Source organism: Ornithodoros turicata, chromosome 7, assembly GCF_037126465.1.
Source record: "Ornithodoros turicata isolate Travis chromosome 7, ASM3712646v1, whole genome shotgun sequence".
In the NCBI taxonomy this organism is placed as follows: domain Eukaryota; kingdom Metazoa; phylum Arthropoda; class Arachnida; order Ixodida; family Argasidae; genus Ornithodoros; species Ornithodoros turicata.
This window is the reverse complement of record NC_088207.1, coordinates 31,806,499-31,822,575: the sequence shown is the minus strand read 5'-3', so window position 1 is coordinate 31,822,575 and position 16,077 is coordinate 31,806,499. Positions and strand designations below refer to the sequence as shown.

At 45.9% G+C, this 16,077-nt stretch overlaps 2 protein-coding genes across 6 annotated transcripts in view; one reads left to right on the top strand and one right to left on the bottom strand.

The window, feature by feature from the left end:
* The window catches only part of LOC135400854 (uncharacterized), a 148,013-nt gene that overhangs the window by 110,174 nt on the left and 21,762 nt on the right, over window positions 1-16,077 (bottom strand). The window lies entirely within an intron of this gene.
* LOC135400846 (uncharacterized) lies at window positions 1,012-15,419 on the top strand. 5 transcript variants are annotated; one of them, XM_064632782.1, is made up of 21 exons: window positions 1,060-1,148; window positions 1,368-1,486; window positions 1,569-1,682; window positions 2,053-2,193; window positions 2,435-2,503; window positions 3,511-3,707; window positions 3,768-3,947; window positions 4,946-5,026; window positions 5,113-5,243; window positions 6,282-6,498; window positions 6,596-6,688; window positions 7,323-7,403; window positions 8,016-8,113; window positions 8,184-8,242; window positions 8,317-8,362; window positions 9,644-9,711; window positions 13,011-13,114; window positions 13,170-13,226; window positions 13,938-14,060; window positions 14,127-14,188; window positions 15,303-15,419. In XM_064632782.1, exons 1-21 carry the CDS (start codon window positions 1,132-1,134, stop codon window positions 15,400-15,402), a joined length of 2,157 nt encoding a protein of 718 aa, XP_064488852.1. In that variant the 5' UTR covers window positions 1,060-1,131; the 3' UTR covers window positions 15,403-15,419. The 5 variants fall into 5 exon arrangements, 4 of the variants coding, with proteins under 4 accessions (XP_064488853.1, XP_064488852.1, XP_064488850.1 ...); XM_064632780.1 differs by having other exon boundaries at window positions 2,405-2,503; XM_064632783.1 differs by lacking the exons at window positions 1,368-1,486; window positions 1,569-1,682 and having other exon boundaries at window positions 1,012-1,148; window positions 2,405-2,503.

Below are 16,077 nucleotides of genomic sequence, written 5' to 3'. Positions count from 1 at the left end.
GAGTAGCTGGGGTTCGCCTTGATGTGCATGTAGCATACAAATGGGGATTCCAAGGTGTCTAGCCTCACGAAAGTTATGGTAAGGCGGGAGTGTGATTCAGTTTGCCCCTGTAGCTTGCACTTGCGCATGCTACGTGGAATGGTGCGGTTGCGGTGCGAGTACACAGTCATGCTTGCTTTTTTGTTCGATAAGCCAAGGTAATGAGAGCGGCGAATGTCGGGGCCAATGGCACAGCATACTGCATCCAAGTACACTGCAGGATATTTTGGTGGCACACTGTTATTAATTGGCATAAGAGGATGTGGCTTGTTTCAGCGATTTCGTTAGCTTGAGGTAGCTGCGCAGACTAAATATGGCGTGAGGTTCAAAATTAGGTTCTCCTTCATCGTGAAGTCGAGTCCGAAACGCGTAAACGTGTGAGAAGGATCTTACCACAGCTGCAGTCGTGCGCTGCCCGCATGAGTGAGGTGAACAACGGCGGGCAAGTCTATCACCACCAATTCCATTCCACTGCATGAGGCTGATTTGTAAGTCTGTTGTATTACCGCCACTGACCCATAACGCAGTCTACACCCTCTTTCTGCGTGAAATCTAACTCTTTCTGAGTGAAATTGAAACGTATTGCGGCGCAAGAACAGCACAAGGGTAGAGAGAGACACATACCACGACGCCGACCTTACAGCTGATTTAATGAAAGGAAATAAAAGGGGAAATATACAGGGTGTTTCACGAAAATCCCCCAGCTGAATATTTCCAAAACGGTGCCACCTATCGGGAAACTTCTTTTTTTTTTTTGGTCTGCATGCTTGATGCGCCGGCCACAAACTGGCCGCTCAGTTTCTTATTTGCACGCGCTCGCTAATTAAATAAACATCATGACTTTTTTGTTTTACTTCGTCGGGCTTTGGTATGCCATAGCAATGGTTGATAACCCCTGTCTTAGATAACCGCATAATGATAGCGTTTCAGAACGAATACGGATACAGTAGAAATATGAATGACGACGAAAAGTGCACGCAGTAAATTTGGCTCGTGTTTTGCACGTAACTACATGTTCGCTCTGGTTACGAACACACTCTTGTGTGGATCTCCCGAGTTCACGGTGCGGAGTCTTTACAAGAAGAGCAGAGCATGGAAGACAGCGATAAGTACGTAGTGTAGCCTTAGTCGTCACAATTCCATTTTTGGAACGATCTATACAGCGGTCTTTCGCTAACAAGGACGTAGCTTGTCAGCTGACGATCACGTCACTAATAGAACATATCGTACGAATTGCTACATGCGCGTCGACTTTGGGAAGCCTTATCCTTAACGATTATACAGGACTGAGATATACATTCCGAAGATTGAAACAAACTTTCTTGCAGCACCTATTTCCGGGACAACGAGAAAAGTGGCATTGAATATTACTTCATGATCGTGCTTGTAGCTACTGTTCTGCTTCTGCTTATTATGCCACTCACGATCAAGCTAATTCGCATAAAAAGTAAGCGGCTTCTGCTACCACTACTACCACTACTCTTTGCGCCATCATTACTGCGTTGTAAGCCCTCACTGCACGTTTTCAGCTTCGTACCAGTCCGACATGCTCCTCAGAGACCAGGAAATGAACATCCATCGAGCAAATCTGCGCGACAACTCTACCATGTACTTATGCAACTCGGTGTTCTGTTTTTCACAAAGTAAGAGCAGAAAAAGTTCAGCCGAGGACGTTGAGCGTTTCACATAATACGATGATAATGGAAGCGCTATTTGAAGCAGCGGGCAAAACGACCGCGGGAGCGATAATCTGCTCCTGCTCCTGTGTCATACCGTGTTTGATGAGCCAACTGCGTTTTTCTGAATTCACTTCTGTGCTGTGACAAGAAATCGTCCAATCAAACTACGCGCTGGTGAAAGGAGAGCGTAGCTTCATTATTTGCACATGGCGGACGTGAATGCATTTGCCGTCACAATAAAAAAATGTGACGTAATTTGGTTTAACGTTCTTTTTTGTCCTACTTGCGCGAAGAATCGCTTAAAGAGGCATCGTAATAGCGTTCTTCCTTCCAGGTCAAGCGATTCACGATCTGTTAACGTTCGAGAAGGATCCATGCCGTGATTTCTACGACTTCAGCTGTCAAGCTAAGCCGCAGCCACTGAAGGCCGAGGCGCGAACGGCCCTCTGGGAAAACATGCTGACCTTTCTGGAAGGTACCTCGGGCTCCTATGTAGCACATGTAGCGACAGGCTCACATACAACACGCAGTGGTAATTCATGGACGGCTGTTTTAATTCATTGACGTCACTAATGATCGGACTCGTCGTACAAAAAATCTAGAGTAATGTCAGCGTTCACCGTGTTCTGTCCTCTTGTTCCTTCGTCATCACGCCTCCTGTCATGTACCAACGGGTGCTTTTGTAGGTTATCAGCGTCTATATTTACACTTGACAGGCATCAAAGAATCGAAAGTATCCTTCCACACGAAGCTTTACTCCTACTTCATGTCCTGCAAAACCGCAGGTAAGGCTCACGACATGTGTTCCTCTTATGACAGGTGTTTCCTCTCGGTGAGTACATTACAGGGTGGTCCACCAACCATCATAGAAATTCATAGTAAAAAATGTAGGCCCCGGACAGACATGCGGTCAAGGGATTTTTTTTTCTTCTGCCAATAACTTTTGCCACATATTGGTAACATTTTTATGTCATTTCAATTGACGGAAAGTTAATTTCTTAAATTGAACTCCAAAATTTCCCAAGGCAACCTAACGTTTTCTTTGCGGAAATGGGTTCCCCATTGTAATTTTACTCAATATAGCATAATCCCACTCTTAATGCAATGGCAATTGCCGAAATAAATTCCCTGAAAATCCGTGGAAATGAGCCCTTGGCTCCGCCTGTTTTTTTTTTTTGTTTTGTTTTTTTACGGTTCGTAGTTTGTGCACAAAGCTGCGAAGAAAGGAAGTTACATTGGCACGCCACACGAGGGGGGAAAGGGTTACAAGCCGTCGGATGACCTCATGTTTGATAAGATAGCTCTGATTCCCGCACTCACCGCCCGTGTTTGTTCCGTGGGTAAGGCTTGTAACCCTTTCCCCCCTCGTGTGGCGTGTCAGTGTAACCTCCTTTCTTCACAGCTTTGTGCTCAAACTACAAGCCGTCAAAACAGAGGCGGAGCCAAGGGCTCATTTCCACGGATTTTCGGCGAATTTATTTCGGCAAATTGCCATTGCATTACGAGTGGGATTATGTGCTATACTGAGTAAAATGACCACGGGGAACCAATTTCCGCAAAGAAAGCGTTAGGCTGCCTTAGAAAATTTCGGAGTTCAATTCAAGAAATTAACTTTCCGTCAATTGAAATGAAACAAAATGTTACCAATATGTGGCAAAAGTTATTGGCAGAAAAAAAATCCCTTGACCGCATGTCTCTCCGGGGCCTACGTTTTTTACTATGAATTTCTATCATGGTTGGTGGACCACCCTGTAGAAAGAAAGATTTAGTATATGACTTTCAATCTGCTCAGCCGCTACCCAGGAATCTGAGTACTCCGATGCAGTGCAGTACATCCTGAAAGAGCTCGGCCTCCGAGAATGGCCCGTGAAATCGGTGGCGGGACTGCCTAGAATATCTTACGTTGCTGGGAAGCTTGGGCAGTTGCTCTACACATTCCCACTGGTAACGTTATCGATGGAGGTGAAAGACAACCAACGATATATCAAGGTCAGATTTCCATCGATAAAAAGAAACCAGTTTCGAAAGACCAACGCGTTACTCTTACAGCTCGCCGAACCGCGGATGTTGAGAGATGTATTTGAAATGGACAAGTACCACTTCAAAGAGGAGAATTTCATTGCATACTTGAAGAGAACAATGCCAACAGACAATAGCGAAGTGCCGAATCGTAGGGCTTGGAATAAAGCCGTACGCTTAGCGTTGGAGTTTGAAGGGAAAATAACACAGGTAAGTCAGCGTTCTGACCGACCTTTTTCACAACTGTGTATGCGTATGCGCATGCGCCGCCGATGACATTGGGTGCGCCGGACAAGGTTGTCTCCGTGTTCATAGATGGCGCTGGATTGGGACGACCGGACGACAGAAGTGGGGAGCAGCGAGGACACCGCGCGAGCGGCGCGAACTCGTCGGTCCCACTCCAATACCGGTTTCGGACCTTTGCTACATGGGTTTGTTTGGCGCGCCGAAAGTGGTTCGCTAGAGAGCCGCTCGGATACGACACGAATGTGAAAAACGTCCATTCCTGAAGATATCGTGCAATATAGCATTAGATAACGACTGGGATGGTTGCAGGCGCCGCGCTATTATCCTTGCTGGTCGCGTGCACGCCCTGTAGAAATGACTCTTCGCTTCCTCCTGAAATATGCGACTGTTCTCTTGCGACTGCAGAGAAACGCGTTTCCGCATAAAGTATCAACACAATAAACAGGAGTATCCGCTCTGAGATTGGGTGGTGTCGGCGCGCTGCGGAGAAACTATGAACTACCGCAGTGTGGACGCGTGGTCCGCTTTTCAAGTGCCACTACGGTCTAAATCTCGTGTCTTCAGAATCCCACCGAAGTTATGGTACTGAAATCTCCATGCCTCACTTTACATTCCTGCAAAATGTTTTGGCTGTCCTGTTGGCTATCATCACCGTTCCCGCGTGACCACCACAGAGTAAACGTCATGTCGCGCGCGGAGCCATTCTTGTGTGTGGGCGTTGCCAAGTGTATGACTTATGTTGACACTGACTATAGTTTTCTCCTCCTGCAAGCCCTCACTGCAAAATACGAATAACTTTGGAAGTGCAGCCAATCAGTACAACGACTTGGAGCAAACGATCTCACAGTCTCTCAGTAGAGTTGTTTGGGGTCAAATGCTCCTGCCACATATATTTATATTACTTAGCTCATGGTGAGACATAATGTCCGCCTTTCTAACCCCTTCGATCACTTTTGTTGCAGGCGAAGGATAATGCGACGTTGTTTGGAAACTGTTCCAGCACTGCCGTTCGAAGTATAAAGGATATGCCGGAGAGTGAAGTGGTAACTTTAGTATCTCCCTGGCAGTCAGGGACGTTTCCTTCTATAACGATATTAATTTTTTCTTCTTCTAAAACTATCGTTTGCAGTGGGACTGGGAAGAATTCCTCAGAGTAATTTTGAAGGACATATTCGACGACTTCCTTTCTCCCTCCACTCACATCTTCTACTCTAAGGCGTATGTTGAGCATCTGATGAAGGTTTTCCGCCATGCAGAATTGTAAGCATAGCCGCGCGACTGTGGTTTGTTTTGTTTTCCTATATTTTAATGACTGATAAAATGGCAAGAGAAGCGGGCAAGCTGGACGAAATCTATAGGACACAAGTTTCGGGGAGCAGTGCGCGCCCTGGCAGGACGTGCTGGGAAATGCTGCGCAAAACGACAACGATTTGCTATCATCTCCGATCTCGTCGTCGCCGTACTGGTGTACGCACCGTCGCTGTGGTTTCGCACAGCATTTCCCGCCATGCCCTCCCAGGGCGCGCGCGCTGCTCCTAGGAACTATTGCAAATGGCCTATTGAATATGAAGCCTGAGCTTGGGCGAACATGGAGGAACAAAAAAACGAACACCAAGCTCACCGCGTTCGCACACTCTCTGAAAAAGGGGTGTGAAAATGTGGTAACCACATTGTGTACGACGAAGATAACTAACTAAAATTGGTTTTGGGATTTGCGCTAATCGGTTGTGCAGACTTCAACCAGGTTGCAGGTAGAACTTTGCAACCTTTTAGGCAGAACATATGGGACAACTATTATCTCCTAGAAGGTGTAACTGCTCCGCCTTTTTTTTTTTTTTTAAGAGTGCAAACCCAGGCTCCAATGGATTCCTAGTGATAGATTGCCGGTTTATTGAAATGCAATGAGTTCGAACATGCGTCCACCGCGTTTTAGAGTGAAATCTGCTACCACAATGCACGTAGCGCACCTCAGCACTGGTTTTTCAAGTATCTATCCTGCTCCAATTCGTGACCGCGTTTTTGCTACTACAATACACGTGAACGAGAGAGACATTCCTTCTTCTATTCTCCTTCTACCTACCTACCTTCCATTTTCATCACTGTTTTGCTTCGGTACGTGGAAATATACGCACAGAAGAAATCATTGCTATACCTCATACAGCTGAGCATGCAGGAACTGCCCGCAACACATGACGACCGTTATCACGGGCTTCTGACGACCGTTAATTTTTCAATGAACTGTTTTTTTTTTTTTTTGTTTTAATTGACTAAACCTTTTCTCCGGATCATTCATTCCAGGGAGCAAGCAATGAATATGCTTGGCTACTGGGGCATCTTTAACTTCCTCCCCATGACTGTAGCCGACAATTTAGACGAGCCTTTCGTACAAGATATCTTAATTATTCGTTATGGAGGAAAGCTGGAGAATTTATGCGCAGAAACGACGTTCAATATTTTCAAGTTTTACTTCACATGGATGCTTTTGAGGTCCACGTTCCAAGTGACAAGTGATCAGGTACGGATGAGTGAAGCAGTATATTAACAGCTTGTTAGTGACGTCGCCAATGTCATTATAAAGTAATTATAGAAAAACTGTTTAACTAACGTTTCAGTTGTACAAGCATACCAAATCAATGTACTTTCGAGCAATTCTCGAGTTCTTCAGGATCACCTCGTCACCCATCAGCAAGCTCATTTCAGCTAAAGTATGGCAAATTTATCCTTCACGTACAAGTTAACACTTAAAGAGGAAAAAGTTCTTATTGCGGAACGAAAGGTGCCGTTACTTTGACACCAACACAAAAGGAACAGGGCCCATCTGCTGCGTTTTCGAGATTTATACCCCTGTCACGCGGGTGGTTTTCAACGATCATTGAAACCAACGGCCACTAAACCGGAACATGCACGTAGCGCCACCTAGCGTGTAACGTGCCAACTTCTCAAAGAGCATTCGTGCCAATGCCCCCTGACAGGTTGACACGTTAGACACTTGGTGGCGCTACGCGTACGTTCAATGGCAATTTGTTTCAACAAGCATTAAAAACTGCCCGCGTGACAGGGGTACTACTCGCAACCGAAGCTGTAATTTGCATCGTCCTTCTTTCCCTCCTCCTGTCATTGTTCTTGCGCGTTGATTGGAAAAATCGTTTGAGGAGGCCTACTGACAGGCCGACCAGTCACGAACGACACAAGGGACAAACCATGTTCCTTTTGTGTTGTTGTCAAGGTAACGGCATCGTTCATCCCGCCAGGAGAAACGTTTGCCTGAGAACGTTTATTCCGTGTCGTTGTTAGCGTTATTTATTCAACGCCGTCAAAATAACTGAATCCTTGTTTCAGCTGCAGAACACGACGGTGTCCACTCATCCTGCAGCTAACACTTGCACGGACGAAGCAAGCTGCGCGGAGTATTATAAATACGTAAGAATCACAAAGAATCAAAAGTAGCCGATTTGATGCTCGTAGTACCGATCGGATAACATTTCACATGCCGAATATGGCTCAGAGTTAGATTTTCCCTCCACCAGCTCGCCTGCGTTTATGCCATTTTATCTCCCCCACTGTGTATACGCGGTGGCTGTGCCGAATGCCGAAGCTACTCGGAAAGATCCTATTGAAGAAATACTTTTCAAGAGAGTCAGTGGAAAAAGAGCAAAGATGTTACGACCCCGACAACGCCGAATATGTATGTTATATTATAGCGAGTCCCTATAGCTATCCTGGGGACGCGAGATCATAAAAGTGACACAGGACAGGTGAGGTATAGTGGTACCTAGAAGAACAAATATGAATTAGAGTAAAGGCCAATGAGAACTATCAAGCAAAATCATTTTTCTCGTTCCAGATGGTTGTAAAATGTAGTTAAGCCATACACGTCCAACCCAGAACAAAACGCGCAGTCGCTTGTCATTCTCTGACACGTTAGCCGGAACATAGTGTTTTTTCAGGTTTCTCTATCTCACTTTCTTATAAGTATTGACGAAATGGTTCAACGCTTGGTTCATACTACACATTCAATCGCTTACCTCGTAGATTCCCAATCTATCAGGGAGGTCGAAATACAAGCAGTTTCTGCTTTCCAAAGCAATGCTCGCTAACTTGGACTTGAAGCTCCTAGCTAAGGAACCAGGGTAAGAGGATTAAATTGTGCTCCTGGAGCGGTATAGTGGAACGTCTTTTCAACATCTCACTCTCTTTTAGATGGAGAGACACCACTTTTGACGCGGAAGCCCTCTACGTGTATGGCTCTAACACACTATGTAAGGCTCGTGAATTTCTTATTGAGACACTCTTTGTGGTCAGAGTTGGCAGTAACCAGAGACGCTCGTCGCAGATGTACCACTGTCCCTGGCTAGACAAGAATTCATCGGTGACGAGAGGTAAGTTACACGAGTTGTATTGTGCAAAACACCACGCAAAAATTGAAGCGCGACGTCTCATACAGTTTGCATTGCTCTGTATCCCCTATTATACGTCATGTACCATATATACAGGGTGTCCCAGCTAAATGCGAACATTTCTTTTAATATATATATATCGCTTTTTTCGAGATATAGGCGATTGCAACATAGCATATGCTGAAGGGCACTTATTAAGAGGGCACCAGCAAATTCCTAAGGCAATGTCCTAATTAACTTTCCATAATTACCTTTTTAATTATAAAAGCTACGAAGTTGTCCCAATGAGAACATTTGGTCCGTACGGTCACATGATACGGTGGTCTTTTACGGAACAAAAATCCGTTCGATAGATCTTCCGCAAAAAATTCGTGATGGAACACCTTTTTCTCTTTATTTTGTTCATTGCGTGTCTTCGGAGAAGCGTCTTCCCTTCACCCCAGATGTGAGAGGGTGAAAGAGCCCACTATCGCCTCTTGCGTTCTAGAAAAAAATTGAAAGAAAACAGAAAATGCAATCCAAGATAAGGGCAGTTCCGGTGATGTCACCCGTTCCTTCACGAATTTTTGCGGACGATCTATTAGATGGATGGATTGGATGGATGGATGGAGACCAGATGGTCTTATTGGGACAACTTTGTAGATTTCATCTCGAAAAAAAGGCTCGGTCACAGAGTTTGACCGAGAATTCTCTTTTCGCAATATGCCGCTATGTTACTATCCCAGATGCCGCTAAGTTGGTGTCAAATATGCTAGGCAGAACACGCAAATCCGTTGTCTGACCTGTGGTTGAGAGCCCACGTTCAGACGAGCATAGCCAAAACAAGTCTGCCGGGAGTCGTCCGCGTAATGGTATATCTTGCTGGCGATAGCGATGGGCCGCGCTATATTTCATAGGCTCGCATACTGTGCGCACCCGTCCATCATCATGGGTAGCGTTTATATAAATAACACCAATTAAGCTACACTGCACGCACCATGGAAGATCAGTTTTTCGTTTTGTGTTTTGCTTACTCGCATTGAATTATGTTACTCGCATTGAACTTGAATTACGTTTATATAGAAATTCTCATATAATGTGATACCTGTCTATAGGCACGATCTCTTTTGATAAAGTTACTGCGTTCATAAAAGGAGTTCATTTCTTACAGTGAACCCTTTGACCAAGGGTGCCTACCGCCAGCTTTGGTGTGTTCTAATACCATGTTGAGCTTTGAATTGCCGATGTAATTTTGTTTAATAGTCCGTATCTATCAATCTTTAGCTTCATGTACGTGGGCACCTATGGCAAGACGATTGTGGAGCCTATCGTGTCACAGTACCTTAGAAAAGGTAAGTTCCTTCCCGCTCGGTCGTTACTGTGTGTTCACACGAGCGACATCCTCACGGAAGATTCTAGTGGAAGAAGAAGCGAAAACTCTGTTCACAGAGACGAAGTTCCGTCCCGTGTTATGTTGAGCATTCACACGGTGCGGAATATCCGGAGTGGCGTACCGCGCACTTAGCAGACGACACCGTCAGCGTCTTTCCTGTAGTCTGCTACGGGATATCTTGTGGCTGTGTCGCAGGATATTCCCCACGGTTAGCAGTGTACGTGAACACTGAACGTTGAGTGCTCGCGCTCAGAAAGCTATGACGTTTTTCGCGTCTTCCGCTTCTGCGGGGAATGTTGCTCGTGTGAATACACGGTTACAAGCACTTATCGTTATATGAATATAAGATGTTTGTGTAGAATTTCGTGCCGCAGTAATTGTTATATATGTCCAATATAGGATACACTCGTTCAGCCCCATCGGAATTATCAAGAGCGCATTGCGCTCGTTCGATGTTCTTCTCTTTTCTGTTCCCAAGGCATAAACTATGTTCGCATTGCCTACGTCTCCATGTTCCCCTCGAGGTCTCAACACTGTCGAATGTCTCTACAGGGTAAAGAAATTGCCTTTTGGCGTCTCCGTAGCGCCAACTCTTTTCCAACGTTTTATGGCTGGCTCTCTTGGCTGGTCTTGCTGGTGTGAATGTCTATCTGGACGATATCCTAATATCCGGGAAGGATCAGCAAGAGCACCTCGAACGCTTACAGGAAGTACTCGCAAGGCTTCATAAAGAAGGATTGCAAATGCCTTTTTGGTGTAAGCGAGACTGAATTCCTCGGTTGCAACGTATCAGCGTCAGGAATACATCCTACAGCTAAAAAAATTGAGGCCATCAAGAACGCACCTGTTCCAGAGTTGGTCTTTCTTGGGAGTGGTCTCATTTTACGACATATTTATCAAAGACCGAGCAACTATTGCGGAGTCCTTGTATCGCTTACTAGACAAAGGTGCTGACTGGAAGTGGGAACACAGTCACGAACAAGCATTCATTGTCTTGAAACAGCGTTTAATGAGTAGTCCAGCGCTAGCACACTTCCACGAAGACCGTCCACTTCACCTGTCGTGTGATGCTTCTCCTTACGGCATCGGAGCAGTCTTAACCCAACCTGATGACAACGGACAGGAGGCTCGAATTGCATACGCATCACGTACTTTGGGAAGTAGTGAACGTAATTATTCACAACTGGACAAGGAAGGACTAGCAGTAGTTTTTGGAGTAATGCATTTTCATCGTTACACTCCTGCAAGGAAAGTCACAATTTTCACCGACCATAACCCCTCCTCGGAATTTTCGCAGGTCAAAGCCTATTTATTCCATCCATTCTTTCTCCAAGAATGTTACGATGGTGCATTACACTAGGTGCTTACGACTACGATCTTCAGTATCGCCAGGTGCCAAGCACGCCAATGCAGACGCACTCAGTCGTCTACCACTACCAAGTGTTTCTGACGAAGCTGAGCCACCGGGTGACATTCTCATGATAGAAGCTCTCACTGCTCTACCTCTTACCGCTGCACAGATAAGCGAATTCACAAAGGCAGATCCTGCACTTAGCGTACTCTTCGCAGCGTTACAGTCACAGGATGACGTCGACTGGTCACAGCCAGAACTTACTCCATACAGGAACAAGAGCGAACAACTCTCGACACATAAAGGATGTGTCTTAGGGGGTTTCAGGGTCGTAAACCCCTTAGAGCTCGCTCAACAGCGTTACAGCTGCTTCACGCCAACCAAGTTGGGATAACGGACATGAAGAGATGTGCACGCAGCCACATGTGGTGGCCCAACATGGATAACGAAATTGAACTAATTGCGAATAGCTGCAAGCAATGCGAGTTAAACTCCAGAATGCCGAAAGCCACGCCGTCACCTATTTGGCAACAGAGTCGGGAGCCATGGAACACTATTCACGTCGACTTTGCGGGTCCACTCAACGGATGTTACTACCAAATTGTCGTTGATTCCTATACAAAATGGCTGGAAGTTCGGCGGATGTCTTCCGTAACGTCAACAGCATTGATCGAAAACTTGCGGCCTATATTCGCAACCTTTGGTATTCCACGTGTCCTCGTCTCTGACAATGCTGCAACATTTACCTCCAAAGAGGTGGTTCACTTCTACCAAAGAAACAGCATTCGTCACATCGCGTCGGCTCCTTTCGATCCAGCCACGAATGGTCAGGCCGAGAGAATGGTGGCAGAGACAAAGCGCTCAGCCAGTTGACGCACGGTAGCATTACATGTCGTCTCTCGAGACTTTTCTTTCTCGGCAGCACACAACACCACACGCGACTACGACATCACCACCAGCTCAACTTATGTTCGGTCGGGAACTACGCTCTGCCCTCCATGCCACGCATCCAATTAGGTTTTACGTGGACAAGGAATTGTCTCTCGACAACAGAAAGGCTTTCAGCATCAATGAGAAAGTAATGATATGAAACTTCCTCGTAAAAACCACATTGGCTACAAGCTGCCATAGTGCGTCGTGTTGAACCTAGGTCCTATATTGTCCGTTTAACAGATGGCGAGACATATCGGCGGCACGTTGACCACATCAGAAGACATCAAGTCAACGACGGAACCCCCGAACACATGACTGCAGCCCACAGCATTCCACTTCCGCCGCCACCTCTCCCTCAAACCACAACAGCAACCACTAGGAGTCCTTCAGCACATCAAGCTGATTCGACGACATCCGAAGATGCTCGTCCACAGCGACCACATCGGGTTAGAAAACGTCCAGCGCGGTACAATGACTATGTTTCAGACTAAAAGGGGGGAGTGTGCCAGTTTTGTTTTATCTTAAAAGGGCGGAGCTTTATATATGTCCAATATAGGATACACTCGTTCAGCCCCATCGGGATTATCAAGAGCGCGTGCGCTCGTTCGCGTTGCCTACGTCTCCATGTTCCCCTCTAGGTCTACGACGGCATAACAGTAATGATAATAGGGGGGATATACATTTATGATAATAGGAAGGTTGCTGCAGCAGATCGCGATAGAGAACAGATGGCTCGTAGAAGCAGCTCTCTCGAGGAGAATTGCATTCTGATTATGAGTAATGCTTCTTGCGAGAGAAAAAAAAAAAAAAAGCAGCGTTGTTCTGCTCCGTCTTCAAATGGTTTGCATGCACCAGCTGAGACTGGTACCATGAATTATGCTCGTCACGTTTCTTGCAACTTTCTCTTAATACACATGACACTCTTATACTTCATCTACGCGACTTGATCAGATATTTCTCACTGCTGTCTCCAGCTGTGGAACTATACAAGAAGGAACCCGGTTCCGAAGAGCCAACACAATGGGAGAAATCTCTGAGCTGCATTGCAACATTGTTTCAGAAAGGCACACACGTCAACGTAGGGTACCGCGTACTTGTACAAGTACGGTTGTTTAACGATTCACTCATTTCAGAACGGCCTTCTTCTAAAGTCAACCATCGGCGTTTTCTTGATGTCCATCCTTCAAATAGTAAGCATTTGTCTTTCATTCCACAAATTATTAGTATTTATTACTTATTCCTAGCGTAAGTGAAATAACAAACAACTCTTCTGCAAACCTTTTTGCTGGAAACCGGCGTATTTCCAGAGTTACACACATTTTGTCGTCATAGCCGGTATAGCGGACTCGCACGGGGGACAGCAAGCAGGAGAATCCCCTCGTCATATCACGTGACGTTTCCGCGTTGCGGTCCCAGGGTGGTTCATGTGCGAGCGTTCCCTCCCACACATTCTCCCATTCTCCGCAGCCGGGCGCAAAGCGCATACGTGACCTCGGGCGGGAATTTCGAACTGTGCAGGTTACAATGATTTAAAATACCGGTAACAAATCGTATTGCTCAAGTCGGCGAAAATTGAGGCAGGGATACGATAAATTAGCGATTGCACGACCCATGGAAATTTTTAAAAATATACGAATGAATGCTCGGTGCACTAGGTCTAGGTGTGGCTCAAGGGATTGTGGCTAGGTTATTTCGTGGCAGAACCGTTCTATGGTAACAGCACTGTTCCATGGTAGTAAAAAAGGCACCTGCGCGAATGACGTGCAGTCTTGACCCGTGGGTATTGAGGTGCCTCTATCTCTCTCTTTCCTCTTTTTTGTAGTCCGCTGCTCTTATAAATTGGCATGGCCATGGTATTTCTTGCAGTCCTACAGATTAAGAGCTCGTTAACTCTCATTCAGGCCTATGACGTCCCGTTGTCCAGAATTCCTTCGTCCGGATCGGGTGACAAAACCAAAGTACTACACCTGACGAGCAGCTTCTACATAAAAAAGGATAAACTATTCTTCGTTTTATACAGCATGGCAAGTATTTGTGTGTTCCGTTTGAAACAGAGAAGTCAAAGGAGCTAACACAAACTTTTTTTTCAGAGCTTCTGCAACAACAGGGAAACCGCAGAATCACTGAGGATGCCCGGCGGAAGCAAAACATGGTGTGCTGCTTTACATGACAGTGTAGTCCGAGGGGGAGGAGGAGGAGTGTCGTTGGGAGGAACCCGAGAGGTCTGCCTGCCTGATTAGGCGGCATGTTTCTCGGGAAGGGAAAGGTGGTGGAGAGGAGGAGAGGAAAGGGTGAAGTGGAATAGCTGCGTCCATGGGCCGACTTCAGGGGAACTGTGCCGGCATACGCCTATTACACATCTGAGGGAAACCCAGGAAAAACCCCAGACGGCACAGCCGGCCCGCGGATTCGAACCGCGGACCTCCCAGTCTCCAAGCGCACGCGTTACCGCTGCGCCACCGGAGCTGGTCTGTAGTCCGAGTACAGCATAGGGACGTTGCTTGTTATGTTACTCTGTAGAGTCAATCAGTGAGTGAGAGAGAGAATTATACATTAAAACACTAGGGGGTGTCTCAAAAGGGTAAGAAAGGGCAATCAGGGTAGGATAAAAGCAAAACACACACGGACAGCTTAAAAGAAATGTTCCAGTTCTGAAAAGGTTCCCATACACACTCATACGTAAAAGTGCAACGGGAATCTCCTCCAAGGAATAGATCTTCGGGTTAACGGCGCTAACGGATGCACGAGAAGACTGAAGCCTACACTCTAAGAAAAGAAGGTAGAATTTTCTACCCATCTCGGTAGAGCTATATTGCAATCACATTTCTACTCAAACCAATTTTACCTTTTGGGTGTAACGGCAGAGTAGGAACTGTCGTTCTACCAGCTTGGGTAGAGAATCCTACCCTTTCTTTTTTTTTTTTCCTTAAAGCAAATGTGACAGACAGCAAGGGAAAGGGACACCGCCGCGAAGGAGAAGGCACGCTTGGATTGGCCCGAAATGGTAGAAGTACTGTCATTCTACTAGCTTGGGTAGGAAATCCTACCTTTTTTTCTTAAAGTGGAGGCGAAATATCAACAAGGCTCGTTTTTGGGGTAGTTCACGTAGCATCGTATAGGCGAAATCGGTACCCCAAGTTCTCTTTGAGAACGTCACAAGTGCAGATTGGTCACAATGTCCACCAGAAGTTGTTGAATCACACGGATTTTGCAGAGTATGCAGTGTTGTGAACATGGGTTTAGTTTGTTTTCTTTTCTCTCTTTAGGCTACACACCCTCCTCGAACAATCCAAGAAGTTCCTCACCGCGTTCAGGTGCAAGCCCAAGAAGAATACACCTTTCTGTTTATCGACGTTGGTCTATTAAATTGTATTGAATGTTTATTCCGTTACCATATGTGCAGGATACTGGAAAGACGTGAAATGAGATTTTTAGAAATTATGCGAGCTGGTATAATTGCCAGACCATTAAAAAGTGTAGTCTCCATTACAGCACTGATCATTACAGGATGCACTATGATCTCTCTAGCCCCGCCCTTAGTTCGATCCCTTGTTATGGCACGTGAACTTTATTACCGCATTTTTATTAAAATGCAGGATGACGATTCATCATGTCCAGCATGGATAGGAAGTGCATGCAACCTGCAGAAAGGCACTACTACTTGCATGCTAAAATAAGTAAAGACCGTAGTCACTGTTTTGGTGTACAAGGGCTATAGCGTGCTAGTTCTGATGCAGGGGCTCTCTCAATCATCTCCACGCTCATGTGTGCTGTAGGTCCTACGAAGTACGTCATTAGCTAATAAACGTACCTTGTAAATGTAAATGTGACTTGTGGAAAAAAATGTAAGTTCAGCGCTAGAGCTCTACCTTCGTGACGCTAGGGATTTTCTCAAGGGGCTTGTGGAAGTATCTTGTCAAGATGGTTCATCATGCATGGCGAAATCTCAGCTATAATCGCCACTGGCATCATATGGACATGAAAATAAGGGTTGCGTAATAGAGTTGGTTGGAGGGCGGGAGTGGTCCAGTACGTAAGTAG

Coding starts and splice junctions, on each gene's coding strand:
- LOC135400846 (XM_064632780.1), top strand. Junction 9,712..13,010: donor GTCACAGTACCTTAGAAAAG/GTAAGTTCCTTC, acceptor TGCTGTCTCCAG/CTGTGGAACTATACAAGAAG. Junction 14,189..15,302: donor CCCGGCGGAAGCAAAACATG/GTGTGCTGCTTT, acceptor TTCTCTCTTTAG/GCTACACACCCTCCTCGAAC.